General features: G+C 40.1%; 1 protein-coding gene across 4 annotated transcripts in view; it reads right to left on the bottom strand.

The window, feature by feature from the left end:
- Positions 1-2,229: 2,229 nt before the first annotated feature.
- atxn1a (ataxin 1a) overlaps positions 2,230-15,512 on the bottom strand; it is a 111,225-nt gene continuing 97,942 nt past the window's right edge. For all 4 annotated transcript variants that reach the window (XM_017454485.3, XM_017454486.3, XM_053675343.1 and 1 more), the window contains 2 exons: positions 6,244-8,284; positions 2,230-5,662 (listed from right to left, as the gene is read on the bottom strand). In XM_017454485.3, coding sequence (XP_017309974.2) covers positions 5,099-5,662; positions 6,244-7,974 — 2,295 coding nt within the window. In that variant the 5' untranslated portion in view covers positions 7,975-8,284 and the 3' untranslated portion in view covers positions 2,230-5,098. The remainder of the gene's footprint in view (positions 5,663-6,243; positions 8,285-15,512) is intronic.

Raw genomic sequence — 15,512 nt, 5'->3', positions numbered from 1 at the left:
ATCACTTCAAAGGATACCTGACTATTTTGTTAGTGATATTAGGAAACATGCAAACAAAAGATGTTTTTAATTTTGATTAAAACAGAGAGGTATTAAGCTGTGCTGGTTAATGATTTTGTGTGTTTCTGTCATTAGTTTAATGTACAACAAATGCTGTATGGAAACCCTTTGGGATTAATGATTTAATATGATGGCGCTTTAAAATGATTAGTCAATTGTTCTCTCTCTAATGGTTAAGTAGGCGGGTTAGATATTTGTATGATTTTTTTTAAACTCCTTGAGCCCACCCACCCCCATTTCTGCCCATGTCCACAAAGCTCCGCCTCCAGGATCTACAGTGACCTGAAAGCCCATCCAAACACAAACAAGCATTCTGGACCAGTGAAGTCAGTTTTCCAAATGGGTTTTCTCAGACACATAATACTTGATGGCTTAAATCATTACTTAAAAAAAATCATGTTCTACATATTATGCAGGTTATTTGTACAAGTAGGAAAAAAATCAACTATTACACCTTATAACTGCAAAAAGAATGCAGTCCAGCTGCTACCATCAAGAGAACCATCGACCATGGACATCATGTTTCACGGGTGTTTGCTGTGCATCTGTTGAGTAGGGGAACTGGATGGGTCAGGCCAAGAGAAACTATGACATCCATCCACATGCCTACTCAATGACGATTTGGAAATATCTCTCTGAAAACGTGTCTGTAGTTTTGCACTTTCACTTGTACAGGCTTTGCTGATAACTGATAGAATTTTTTTTTTAGAAGTAATTATTAGCTTACAGCTAAGAAATCATTCCAGTTCTTAAAAACAAGCTCTTTCCAAATGTCACGACGTGCAACATCCTCCAACACAACACGATAACTTTCGTTTAAGAGAGATAACACACCAATTCTGTCCAATTAAATGTAAAACACAAACGTGTTTTTAACAGTAATTAAATTTAATTGAAAATCAGAAATGGATCCATGGACAACTGAAATTATTAGCAGTCCAGGTCTATAATTAAACAAACAAGCAGACTTGAGCAAATGCATGTGACTCGCAACTTTTTTCTTTTTTTTTACCCAAGCTGAGTGTAAGTATACAAACAAATCTAAACAAAAAGTAGGCCGAAAAGTTCACAGTTAGTTAAACAGAATTTATGCACAAATCTGGGGTAAATGTGGGCACAGGTATGCGAGGTGTGTCTAACATCACAGCACAATCACAACACAACCCTCACATAGTGTACACATGCATAAAGTTTCTGTTACTATGATCTTTCCTGCTCTGCTGGTGACAGCAACCTTCTTAGCCAATAAAGAAGTAGTGAGTGACAGGATGGGTCATTTCTAGAGCATGCATTATTATAAAAACATGTTTTTTGAGCCATCCATGTCTTCTGCATTCACTCTTAACACGCACAGACAGATTTAAATATTACACCCAGACAAAGGGTTAGAGAAACAAACACTGTTGGGATTCTGTGGCTCTAAATGAAAGTGAAAGAATGAGAGAGTGAGAGAGAGAACGAGAGAGAGAGAGAAAGAAAGAGAGAGAAAGTGTGCGAGAGCAGGCAGTTGCACATAAAAGCCAGGCTGTAAAAAGGTAGCTGGCGGTAAACCGGTGCGAGGCGTACTGGCTTTGCATGGGTACCTGAACACGCTCTGGAGGTCACTAGCACAAAAAGAATTGAGCTGGGTTAGAAAGACACATATATCACTGCATATATGTTTCCATTTCTCCCTGAAGAAGATACTGCGGGCTGGCTGTGCAATTCATAACAACTCAAAGCCAGATTACTAGGCTAAATAGCTGACTGACGACTGAGTTCCTGTGGTAAATGTTAGGTTTTCTATTTGGTTTGAATACTGCAGACTCACGTTATTGCTATATGTCATTATTTGGAATGCTTCTGATGTATACCTGTAGCAAAACTATGCAACCGGAAAGAGAGATGCTGCTAAATGGAGCACACTAAAGTGCTGAAAGGATTGAGGTTAAATGCAGGCAATGCCAAAACACAAATGGTTAAAGAAGAAAATAAAAAAAAAAAGCAACTCTGCATTTTGGCCCAAACATAACGTCATAAAGTCACGCCTGGTTATGTGAAGCCGTTTCATTTCCGGTCTTAAAACACCCTAGCATTTACATGAACACGTGAAAACACAGACACACGTCACACATACACACTCTTCAAAAGGGGTGTTAAAATGTAAATAAAAAAAATGCACGGTTGTGATGTTGATCTGAGAAACCCTGTTTTTATTATAAAAAAATAAAGCATTTTCAAATATGAGGTGTGTTCACCCACCCACCACCATCCAACAGGCCATCTGATCACACATCCATCCCTGTAACAATTCACCCAACTGTCTATCCATCCATCCATCTCACTCAAATACACCTAAACAAAGCCAACGATCAGAGAGTTCAACAAGTGTGCAGGCTTCAGGCTGTGGCTCCTTCCTCCCCTCATTGTATGCATGTTAGAGAGTATATCACAACATCTTCTTAAGGGTCTGAAAGGGTGCCTGTGGGTTAAATAAGTGAAAGAGTGAAGGGAAGCCACAGCGGACCAGTAAGCCGAGCGAACTTGTCAAGTAACTGCTACATTTCAGTAAATTGAGCTTTCAGCCCTTGCAGGTGAGCACTGGCTGAAAACTAAATCATAAAGGTCATGTTACTGCCTCTCCAGATGTGCAAACTGCAAGATTCTCTTTAAGTTGAACTTTACACAGAAAAACACTGGACGAATACCTATATATATATATATATATATATATATATATATATATATATATATATATATATATATACACATATCTATATATATACATACACACATACGTACACACACACACACACACACACACACACACACTCTTACAAATATATGACACCACAGACACTCACACACACTCGGTATGCACACATACCCACACACACACATACACACACTATCTGTTTGCACTAAGGCAAGATACAGTATATGCATTTCTATACATGTTAATGTACAAAAAAGACATATAACACATTAATATAAGTGAAAAGTGAATGTGTGTTTGTGTGTGTGTGCGCACACTTATGCATACATGTACATACATGCACACACTTCCACAAACATGTATAGGACACCCTTGAACCCTAACGAAGTTTTCTGCATCCAGAGTCACTCACATGCGCTTTCTTTCTCCTCATGGCATAATTTGGACAATCTCATGACTTTTGAAACCTTTCTGAAATCACACTCAAACATCTCACTTTTAATCACCAAAATGGCAGTTGTTTCACCAGCTCTGCCTACGAAACAATTCAAAACGCAACTGTTGCTGTCTAGGCCTTTAGCTCGCCGTTTACTGAGGAGGCAGAGCTGTACAGACCCAAACGAAAAAGTGCTTCCTGGGAACAAATGCTATCTCCTGTATCTCTGCTTACTGTTCCACCTCATGTCACCTCTCACATTCATTCTTTTCACAGATCAGGGTGAACTGACTTGTCCATAGAGCGCTACATTCCACCATCACTTACATACAACATACTGTACAGTACTGTGTTCATTTTGAGAAGTATAATAATAATAATAATAATAATAATAATAATAATAATAATAATAATAATAAACAACTAAATTGATTAAACTATCTAACAGCTGGTGAGTGTGACAGGTGTGTTAAGTGCTTCGATCACCTGTCCCTCCCTTCTCAGGCAACTTTCTTTCACTTTCTCTCAAATAATAAGCTCTTATTAAAATAAAAATAGTAAGCAAATGTCTTTTTTGCTCAACTTATAGCTCAAAAATCACCCATCCTCGAACGTATACATAAACAAAAACCCATTCTGTGTCTACATGACTGAAAGTGACCCCTGATTGCAATGTTTACACATTCATCGCAAATTTAAAAAAAAAAAAAAAAAAGGAAAAAAAAAAGAAAAAGAGAGAGACCGAAAAAAATAAGCAAAACTACAAAGAACAACAAAATAAAACGGTTCAACTAGGTGACTATATAAAAGCAAACTCCTCTATCTCCAGGTCTATTAGTATAGCTTTCTCTTTCCTAAGGAGCAACTGGCACTGTTGATGACATTTCTTGATCTCTCTGTCTCAGTTGGCATGTACCTTAGCATTTGGTTGCTCCTCTTTCCCTCGGAAAAATCATACAATCTCTGATGAATCCCCAGGATGAACCCTCAATTTTATTTGTGATGAACTTCAGATTGTCTGTCGTCTATGTCTAAACATTAGATGAGACTGCTTGAGCAGGATGGCTGACATTATGTAAACTCCTGCAGACGGTAGAGGAGTGATTTCCGTCCTGCCTCCCTGAGCAGTGTCATCCATGCCGACCTCCTTTTTAAACATGGATGGAGCTGGGACTAATGCACCACAAGCACCTGGTGCTGCTTCAGTAGGCATCAATTAAAGTCACCCAAAACTTGCTTTGAAGGACTCTCGTCAAAATAATCAGCTTCTATGAATATGCAAATTGGAGATACCACAACCATACACATACCCATCCACTTCCCCTGGTAAACAAGTGTTGCATGGGCTTCATTTGCATATTAGAACATGACTGACTCTTATATGTTATGATGCAATCAAACTAGCCTATCACCTCAGGTTTACCCCTGTTCCTATAAAAGGCAACAAAACCACCAGTCTATGCGGTGAAACTTTTTTTTTTTAATATTACATTAACATATTTTTTTTTTTTTAAGTTTAGGGTGACTTTAAATCATCTTATATGTCATAATAGGATGTAAAGATGTAAGGCTGAGAATATCAGATATTTTGTACCCAAGAGGGCTTAGAATTCCTACATAAATCCACCTTCAACAAATTCACTGCCCCAAATTTACCCAACCAAAATAAGTTGCACTAATTGGTTATATATATTCAATGTGCCTATTCAATTATTATCACTACTCATAAGGTGGTTACGTATCTGCTGAGTTAATTTAGCCTACAGTACAGTAATCTGGATAGAAAAAAATTTAGAGAAATCAATTTTAAAATGATATAAAATACAATATTCTGGAAAAAAAAAAGAACATTGTGAGGGTCATTTTTTTCATTCAATTCAAAACGACAAACAAGTCCAAAATGGCTTTCATTTGCCAATATTCGATCTGCCTTCAATGCTGATTTTAACCTCCTGAGGGATAAATGAAGGCCTAGGAAGAGTTGAGGGTGGTTCCTCTTCAAGCTTCTCGACTTTGCGACCTTCTGGAGCCGACCATCTCCGCTTTCGGCCTGCGGGTTTGCTGATAGATTCCGACTCTGAAGATAGTGGAATTCTACAGGCTCCTTTCTCCCCAAAACCTAGTTCTCCATTTTCTTTGCTTGCCTGGGAGCTCACTCCTCCCTGCTTGCCACACTGTGCCAGTCCATTCTCCTGCTCCATGTGCCGTGCTGCCCTGCGTGTTCCTCCTGGGGGTGTTTTAAAAGGTGGTTTAAAAAGTGGCCCAAGACTGGTAGCATCTGAAATCTGCCCCTGACTCTTTTTCAGTGAGCCATTTTTCAAGTTCTTGAGAGTGAGGGAAATGCAGACATCGCCCACAGCTAGCCTGGCGCAAGGCAGTTCCAACAGCTGAGTGGTACGGTCTGGACAGCAAGACGACCAGCCCTGACCAAAGACAAAGAAAGGGTACTCCACCAGCACCTCCACATTCACCTTAGAGAGAGGGAAATAGACATAAATATCACAGATGTCATTTACACAGTGCAACATGTCATGAATTAATAGATTTGGTAGATTGTGTTCAGCCTCATTGTTGAGCCAGCAGACTTTCTGTTTGAGTGGGAGACCAGAATCATAATTCACAGACAAATGAAACAGATTTTTCTCACAGCCCCCTCACTGCAGAACAGAAGGGAGATGAACTAAGGGATGACTCAATTCTGCCTTAGAATCCCACACAAACAGCACAAAACAACGGACCATGCGGAAACAGGCAGCAGAATGACTGTGGCAATATAACTAACATAGCAAACATGTAAAACAAGTCATGGGTTATGAGAACATGTAAATAATCTTCAACACATGATAATTACAATAAGCACCAAGTTGATCAAATTTTGAACGTGAAAACTAAGTAACCATAGGAATCATTGTTATGGCAAAAGATGGCAACGTTTTTTTTAATGGGAAAAAGATCAAACTAAAGTCCTTGATTTCTTAGAAAGTCCAACGTACAAGATGTCTGCAATGCAAGATAAAACAGTCATCCAGGTTTATAAATAAAGGAAGCCCACCTGTGAACGATGCTCTCCCACCGCAAATTGGATTATAGCACAGTTAGGTGTATGGCTGCTGTCGATGCGCTCCACAGTACTAGAGTCAATCTTCAATTCACTGCTGATTTCAGCACTCTGAATGAAGTCCTCTGTCTTTAGGTCCTCCACGCGCTTCAGCTCCCCATCAGCTAGTTGAATGATAGAACCCTTAGTGAAGTAGGGTGGTAAAGCAGGTGTGGAAGGTATAGGTGGAGTAGCTGGCAGGCTAGCAGAGGCTGGCAGGATAGGCAAGTGCAATTGGGCCTGAACCACAGCACCTGCCGGGTGGGGGTAGGAAGCTGATGTCTCAAAGGACTCACCTTTGGGGGCTGCTGAGGTCACAAATGCATGGGGCAGTGCTGCAGCGAACGTCGGTGCTGTAGATGTGGCAGTAGCTTCTGCTCCACTTACAGGGATAATAACAGGCTGAGTTCCTGGGATGAGCAGGTGTGGAGGAAGGCTGGTGTGGTAGCTGAGCGGCTGTGGCTGCCCTGTACCTGCAATGTACCCAATAATGGGCTGATGAGCAGAGTAGAAGTTGGTTGACGTGAGGCCAAGGGATAGTGGCTCGGTTGCACTATGTGTTGTATGGATAACTGCGTGGGGTGATAATGTGGTAACTGCTGCCTTTAGACCATCTACAGGTAAAGGAGGAGGTGGAAAGGGAAGACAGGTGCTGGAGTGAGTGCGGGACACTGGCTTGCCTGCACAGATGCCTCCTTTTTCAGCCGGGGCCAGAGGGGGAGGCAGCTTGTCTTGATTTCCCCCTGGATCAGCACTGCTGGAGTTGTGACTGTTGGGAACTAGAACTAACGAGTTCCTCAAACTGGTGTTTTCCTGTGCATACACCGGTGGAAGCGGCATGTGCCGGGTATCATAGTGGTCTCGCTGGTGGATGTGGTGATGCTGGGTGGATAAAGACCCTTTGGCTATGCTGCTGACCTTTGATTCTGAGGGATGGTTGAAGCGACGGCCCCTTTCCGACTCACCGTTTAGCATCTCTCTAGGTCTGCCGTCTTCCTTTTTGGACATGGGTCCATCTGAGTACTGAAGCAGGAGCTGAGAGGGCCCACTAAGGGCGAGTGTCTGTTGTAGGTGTAGGGGAAGATGGCTTTGCGGTGAAGATGCAGTACAAGGCACTACACTGAGTTGGGAGCTGGAAATTTGGACATACTGGGTGGAATGGGGTTGAGGTATGCTCTCTGAATTGGAAATTAATGGATCGGATTTGGATGCTGGAGAATTGGTAGTGCCAGAGTAGGCTTCAGTGTGTCGATGGGAGGACGTGGTGGTGGCTGCAGGGGACACAAGAGGAGAAATGTAGCTAGCATAGGGCGCTGCATATGAGGGGCTGATAAAGTGCAGGTTGGGGTGCATGGGTGAGTACTGGATGGTGCCCGCCTGTTGAGAAAGTGGTGAAGTATACACAGCAGGTATGGTAGATGTTGCAGTTGGAGCACGACTGGACTCGACAGTGGACATTGTTGGTTTGGACTGAGGGCCTTCGGCTTCTGCTGAGCTGCTGGTGTGCTGCTTGTTGCTCTCATGCCCACTGGCCATGCTGGCAAGCCAAGCAAGGTTCCCTCCACGCTGGCTCTCACTGGCAGGCGCCATCACCATGGGCCTATCCTCTGAGGGAAGGGTACTTGCTGGAATTTCACGTTTCTTTGGGGGCAAAGACTCATTGCTTCGTTCTTGGTTGGACTTCATGATGAATGTATCTGCTGTACCTCTTTTTAAGGTGGTTTCTACCTGTTATATCTTTCTTTAACAATCTTTCCCTCTGCACCTTTCTTTTATTCTCTGATTGTGCCACCTGCTGATTGGCTGGTGCTGTGGGGGTAGAGGGGGTGGAGAGAAGACGGGGGGTGATGGGAGCTTTTTTCTGTGCTTAAGGCTGGATGGACACTGATCTCAACTGAAAGCAACAGAACACATGCCTGCTGTGAGAGAGCACTTGCCACAATTCATGCGGAATCATTTCTCTCTGAAAGTAAGCCTCCAAGACTGCAGCAGAAACCTGAAAAACACATAGAAAGAGATATGCATACACTTTAGATTCCCATGGGATAAAAGGTCTCCACAATTTTAGAAAGCCTAATAAATAACCCAAGTATTGCAGTCCCAAAATGGTAGCATTTTCATTGTATGCTTTACGGCTCGTGATATGTTTAAACATATATTGTGTTTAGATTCAGTTGCAAAGGGATGGGAAAGATATCTATACCACATACACACACTCTGCATGTCAGAAGGCACCCCATGCAGGGATAGATGGAGCACTCAAGTGTCAGTATCATCACTCCCCCTCCAACTGTCTATCTCACTCAACAATCATGCACAGTCATACACATAAGCAGTACAAATATGCTGTACTGAATCCTATACATAATTCATACATGCTAATGAAAACAAACTGGTCCACCATGACCTTCACAAGGTGAACACAGTAAGCTGTGCTGCTAATTCAATGGTAGAACACCCTGCTCATGTTAGTTCCTATCCAATGAACTACTGAACATGCAGATCAACCAGATAATCAGCCTTTGATCTTTTAGAGGTATTGCTCATTTAAAATTCCTCCCTGATTGCTCCCACTCTAGCTCTATTCGCTTTGTCCAGCACTGGTTGGAGAGCTGTTCTGCATTTCAAACAGGGAGTTGATGATTTAAGAAGTGTCACGGCGCTAAAAGAGACTCGGAGCACTATATGAGACTGAATCATCGAATGCAAGCTATCCCAGACCTATCCCCTAGACCTTCTTCCAGCAGACTGCATCAAAAAAAAAAAAAAAAAAAAAAAAAAAAAGAATCACATTGTAAAATATTGTTTGTTGACTTCCAACACCTGGATTTATTGATAAGAATAACAACAGATACATACTTCACAAACTTTTTCCACAAAACAGATATTCTCTCAGCTAATTTACTAACTGATAAAAAAAAAAAAAGTATCCAAAGTCAACATTGGCATAGTGAACCCCTAAGGGTTTGTGTTGGCATTGAATGGGGTTCATAAACCTGTTATAACGTTTTTCTAATAATAATAATAATAAAAAAAGTAAAGATCTCAACAAACTGAAAAGTAACAACCTTTAAGCAACAGGTTTTGCCATTTATTGTAAAAGATTCAATTAATGTTAATTAATTTTTATACTGAAGAAGTGAAATGTTGAAATTCTGTCAATAAAAAGAGAAATCAAGGCTAATACATGCATACACAATGAGGGGAAAGACGTATTCAGACAGTATTGCTTTTGTTATTTAATATACTTCCAGTGACACAATGACCGTGTGCACAAATTAAGGTCCATAAAGACATAGTTTGCCAAGGTTGGTGGGGAAGAACTTCAGTGGCCTGCAAGAGCACTGCTGAAAACCTTTAGGATGAACTGGAATGCCGAAGGTTATATAAAAATAAATCAAGTTCTAGATATAAATGCAAATTGCACCTGGTGTCATTATAAAAATTTTGCCATTGGTTCGGCTTTTTGAGTTTGAGTCCATCAGAGGTACCCTCATAACCTTGGGGAATTAAAGACAATTTGCCAAGAGGAATGGGTTAAAATGGAACCACAATGATGCAAAAAGCAAATCATTTCTTATTGTAGATGTCTCGAAGCTGTAATTGCCAGCTACAGCAAAAGCAATTGCAAAACCAGAAAGACAAAAACAAAAAGTTAAAAGGATTACACGTGTAGTAGGCAACAATAATTTCTCTACGTGACTTACAGTAATAGCAGAAACTAGAGAAACAGCTTTTAAATTAGTAAAAATACAAAAACTTGATAGATTTGCAAGATTTTGAGAGAAACTCTGCAAAACTGAAAAACTTGATACATATCTAGCTGGCATATACACATGACTAGACACCTTGCTGCATTTGGGGTCATTTGCATAATATGACCAAAACACTGTAATCGTATGATCCCCCCCCCCCGGCTTTGTGTCATATGATTATTCTTTCCACAGGCTATTTTCATCAGCAATATACAAAGGCATTCAAGCATGCTAATGAATGAATTGCCATAATTGAGTTGGTGCAACTGTTTAATATTATAATATTCCTTTGTTGGTAAAGTAGCATATTGCAATGACAAATGTAATCATTTGAACTGGGATTAGGTATTTAAGTTAGTCATTATTCAGGAGCCAGCAATTAACAACTACTTCTGGAAAGTATGTAAAAAAAACCAACCCCAATGATTTAAATGCACTGCTCTGCCAGATCTCTTTAGATTGTGTATCACATAATTACATCAGTAGTACTTCATTTTAAACCCTGCGACCCACTCCACTGTGTGGTACTGAGTCTCCCACACATCTGATTTAGCTCTCAGTTAGATGCTAATTAGCTGATGAGTTCATCAGCACATCATGCGTGTTAGAGCAGGGAAAACACTCAAGTGTTCTGTGGTGTGCAACGTGCACCCATAAGAGAAGAGCTGAGAACCATTCCTTTACACCAGCAAATACTTTCCTTGTGACTTCAGTGAAAGATAATAATAACACTAAAAAAGGAATGAGAAGGAGTAAAGGCGAGAAGAAGACAGATCTGAATAGAAAGGGAAATGGAAGTACATTCAAGCTAAGGAAGAAAAAAAAAGAAAGTTATTTTTTGCAACCACTTAATCTTTAGTTCCTCACAGTTCTTTAACATTCCTTAAGCCAAAGTTTGATTATCAGCATCGGTGGAATGAGTTATGGCAGTGTTGCAGTGATAAAAACATCATAAGTAACTATTGCAAAGCTCAAAAGCCTTCAAAAATACCAGGTAAATAAAACAGAGACCTGGAGTTTCTCTATCCTCCCCATGGATGTGATTCTCCAATCACTGCTTTATTAGCATGTTAGCATGTCCACCAGTGTTTCATATATTTTTGGTCATTTTCTGAATTTAAAGCTTCATATATGGTCAAAAATATATGGCTTTGAGACACATAAAAGTGACACCCAATACGCATGTGAAGTTTTCCATACATTTCCAAATGTTTGGTAGTGAGACCTCAACCTTTAGTGACATCCAAATCAAAAAGACATCTGTCTGCTTAAAAGTAAGTCACTTCATCTGCTGTTTGGTTAATTATAATGATAATAATGAGTCTTTATTTATCATGTATACATTACAGCACAGTGAAATTCTTTTCTTCACATACCCCAGCATGTTAGGAGGTTGGGGTCAGAGCGCAGGGTCAGCTATGATACAGCGCCCCTGGAGCAGAGAGGGTTAAGGGCCTTGCTCACGGGCCCAACAGTGGCAGCTTGGCAGTGCTGGGGCTTGAACCCCTGACCTTCCGATCAGTAGCCCAGAGCCTTAACCTCCAAGCCCACCACTGCCCCTTTTTTATTTTATTTATTTATATATTTATATATATATATATATATATATATATATATATATATATATATATATATATATATATATATATATATATATATATATATATACACTGTATGAGTTGGGTTTGAGTTTAAGTTAGCTGGCATGCTACAAATGGGTTCACTTGCAATGGAGTTTATTGTAAAGATGGCGTTATGAGAATGTTCAGCTAGTCCACTTTATAAAGTCGATGTAGTAAGCTAGCTAGGCCAGCTCAAGCAGATAGCATTTGGATTCACTTCTTTTTTATTTTACCATCACCTGTTTTAAACTCTTGCTACAACATGAAACAGCAATGCTTTACATTAAAGTACACTTAATTGACATTATTTAACACATTAATTAATGTGACATGAACACACCATGACCTTCAAAATTAATACACCATAACACTTGCATTAACTGTATTTTTAATTCAAATAAATAAGTAAGCCAAATAATCAAAACCTACATAAAACAATGTTCATACCATCAACGGCACCTTTATGAACTTGATTGTGGTTGTTAACTGGTAAAATTCCAAAGTGAGGCCTAAAAGCAATTTAACATTAATAATATTAAGAAAGGTATAAGCATTTAGAAACATGCTGTAGTTTAATTAAATTCTTTAGTTTTGGACTTATTTTGAGCCATGGATAAATAAACATTAGTCAACGCAGGTATATTTCATTAACATTTAAACGAATGTCACTTAATGAATATGTGTTAACTCACTTTATATCACAGCACAGATGAATACGTAAATTACAAGGTGTTAATTCATTTCCTCTAACAGCAGCTCTGACAATACTTCCAGCTGTGGCATAATGGTAAGTTTATATTAATGCCCTAGTTGCAATACATCATCGTTTGTATAGTAACAGCTCATTCACAGGGATTTGTATGGCAGTTATTCTACATAATCTAAAGCTAATAAAAATAGATGAAAAAAAACCACTATTGTTCAGCAAAGAAAACTATATAATCGTTGATGTGAAACGATTATATGGAAGGAGTCTCAGGTCAGGTGGACAGTGCGTTGTAACAGTCAGTAAGTTTCCAGATACGGGAGAGTCTGTGGAGACACAGCAGTTTGCGCTTTCTGGTTTCTCAGTAACAGGACAAGCTGCATTTATTTGTCTCATTAACTTCAAGAGAGAGAATACAGGAGAGGTTGGTAAGGCAAAGACTGTTCATAACTGTTATAACATAACATAAGTGATAAGAGGAACTAACTTGTCCTGCGGACATTCCATAACATAAAATGTAGCAGCTAATAAACAGTTAAAAAGCATGAAATGTCATTCATGAATAAATTAAAAATGGTTTTGAAAATTGCTGGCAAAATTGCTCGCTGTGGTATAAGCAGAATAACACAGTGTGGGCTGTGCTGTTATATGAAAATAATTAACTTCAGGTTGGTAACAGTAGCCCTAATTTGCGTTAGGATATACAGTATCACACCACCCCAGCATGGATTATTTAAGTATAACAGCATGGACCGTCGTGTTATTCCTTACTTGTTCCTGCATTAACATTTATTATTTCTGAAGTTCACAGTTTGTTAATGTTCACTAACATGGTAAATAATGTTACTTAAGGGAATCTTAATGTCCAGTGCAACCCATGACAACTTTCTTGTTTCCCAAAATACTGTCTTGTGGTAGCAAATTTACTCAATCGTTTTAGTCTTCATTTTTGAGAAATTTGACCTACATAGCAACAGTAACCAAGTGTGGGTGGGGCTTGTGCTTGGTAAATTATATTTTGAAAGAAGACATTTCTATGAGTTGTAATGGGAAGAGATGAAATAGTTTGAAGTTGAATTGTTTGAGTCCGTTCTAGAGCACTGCGTACAGTAGCATAGCTGTTTAAAAACAACCCTGTGTAAAAACTGACAGCAAAAGCTGAACAGCTCAAACTCTCCCCTGGATCTTTTTTCTTTTGGAAAGCAGACACAAGGGGAGCAACTGGACTGCTTTTATAGGATGTCTGATACTACCAGCCTGGCAGTAAGGATTAATAAAGCTGCTGCTTATAACTAGAATCACAAACGTGGCTCGGTGCACTCCTCAAGCTAAATGGCATGCCGGGGAAAGCCTAATCTTCCACTGTGGCAGCCTCCCTGCTTTATCCCTCTGGATTACAAGAGAGAGAACAGAATCACGGCTCAGTCTGCTCTCCTACTATAGAGACAGCACAGCACGCACACTACACCCGAGCCGGGAGGGAGGGAGCGGTGTGGAGCAGCCTCTACTGACCTACATTAGAAGGAACACTACTCAGCACACACCGATTAACACAAAGACACACATTCACACAAACACACGCACACAAACACACACCAAAAGGACACACATTGAAAGACGAGGAGTAAAGAGGTTTGTATTGTGCAAGCACATACTTGTAAGTGCGCACACACACACACACACACACACACACACACACACACACACACAGATGCACACAGCTACTGTAAAAGAAGAACACAGTGAGACGACCATCAGTTAGATCTTGCTCAGCACTCAGGCTCCACAGAGTGTAGTGAGTATCAGATGACTTGAAATCTAAACTTATTGTCCTCCATCAGGGCTATGAGTCAACTCAAGGTCCTTGAGCTACAGAGAGCAGCAAAGTGGAATCAGTGCCATTTATTACATATTTACACGCAGTCAATTATCAACATGTATAACCGAACAAACACCTTGTCACGACATATATGCTACTGTCATTAGGGAAGGGAAAATACATGATTCATGGGTACACTGATATGCTTTCAATCTTGCTTAAGCGATTCTGCACAAATTGTCATAATCTAAAATTTAGGCTTATGCGATAAGAGTTAGTAATAAAAAGATAACAGTACACAACATTTCTGATAAATAAACATGGAAGGTTTCAGGAGGTAGGAGGAAAGTGGAAAACCTGGAGTAAATGGACACAGGGAGAACATGCAGTGAAACTCCTCACAGACATTGTGTTTTTCATGAAGCAAAAGCAGGAAGTAGTCACATTTTATGAAATCTTTAATGTAGGCTTTGGAAGTCAGCAATCAAAAATAAGCATCAAGAATTATTATGTAATTACATCTAAGCCTTCAACAGAGCCCAAACAGATCATGATGTGACGAGGTATCCCTCCCTACCAGCCATGAAGAACTCATGATTCATTCATCTTCAGTAACTGCTTTATCCTGGTCAGGGTTGCTGTGGATGTGGAGCCTATTCACAGCCTACTAAATGGATGGGATGCCAGTCCTTCAGTCCATCAGTCCATCGTAGGGCACCATGCACACATACATCGACATATGTGTCCAACCCACCTACCAGCATGTGCACTATATCACAAAAAGTATATGACTAAAAGTATGTGGACACCGGACCACTTCATATATGGGCCTTCCTTCCCAAAATCTGTTCCTACAAAGTTGAAAGCACACAGTTGTCTAAAATGTTTTTGTATGCTGTAGCTTTAAGATTTCCCTTCACTGGAATCAAGGGCCTTAAAACAAACCTGTTCCAGCATGATAATGCCCATGTGAACAAAGCGGGCTCCATAAAGTCATGGTTTGCCAAGGTTGATGTAGATCAAGTCAACTGGCCTGCACAGAGTCCTGACCTCAACCTCACTGAACACCTTTAGGACGAACTGAAACACAGACTATAACCCAGGCCTTCTTGCCTGACATCAGTGCCCAAGCTCACTGATGCTGTTGTGGCTGAATGTGCAGAAATTCCCACAAAATCTATTGAAAGGTCAGATGCCCACATATTTTTGGCCAAATAGTGTATCTGGGAGTCGGGAAGAAGCTGGAAAACCCAGAGGAAACCCACACAGACACAGGGAGAACATCAGAAAATCCACACAGACTGTAACCCGAGTGTTAAACT

Source organism: Ictalurus punctatus, chromosome 24, assembly GCF_001660625.3.
Source record: "Ictalurus punctatus breed USDA103 chromosome 24, Coco_2.0, whole genome shotgun sequence".
Taxonomy (NCBI): Eukaryota; Metazoa; Chordata; class Actinopteri; order Siluriformes; family Ictaluridae; genus Ictalurus; species Ictalurus punctatus.
Note: the sequence above shows the minus strand (reverse complement) of the source record. Positions and strands in the feature narration are given on the sequence as shown.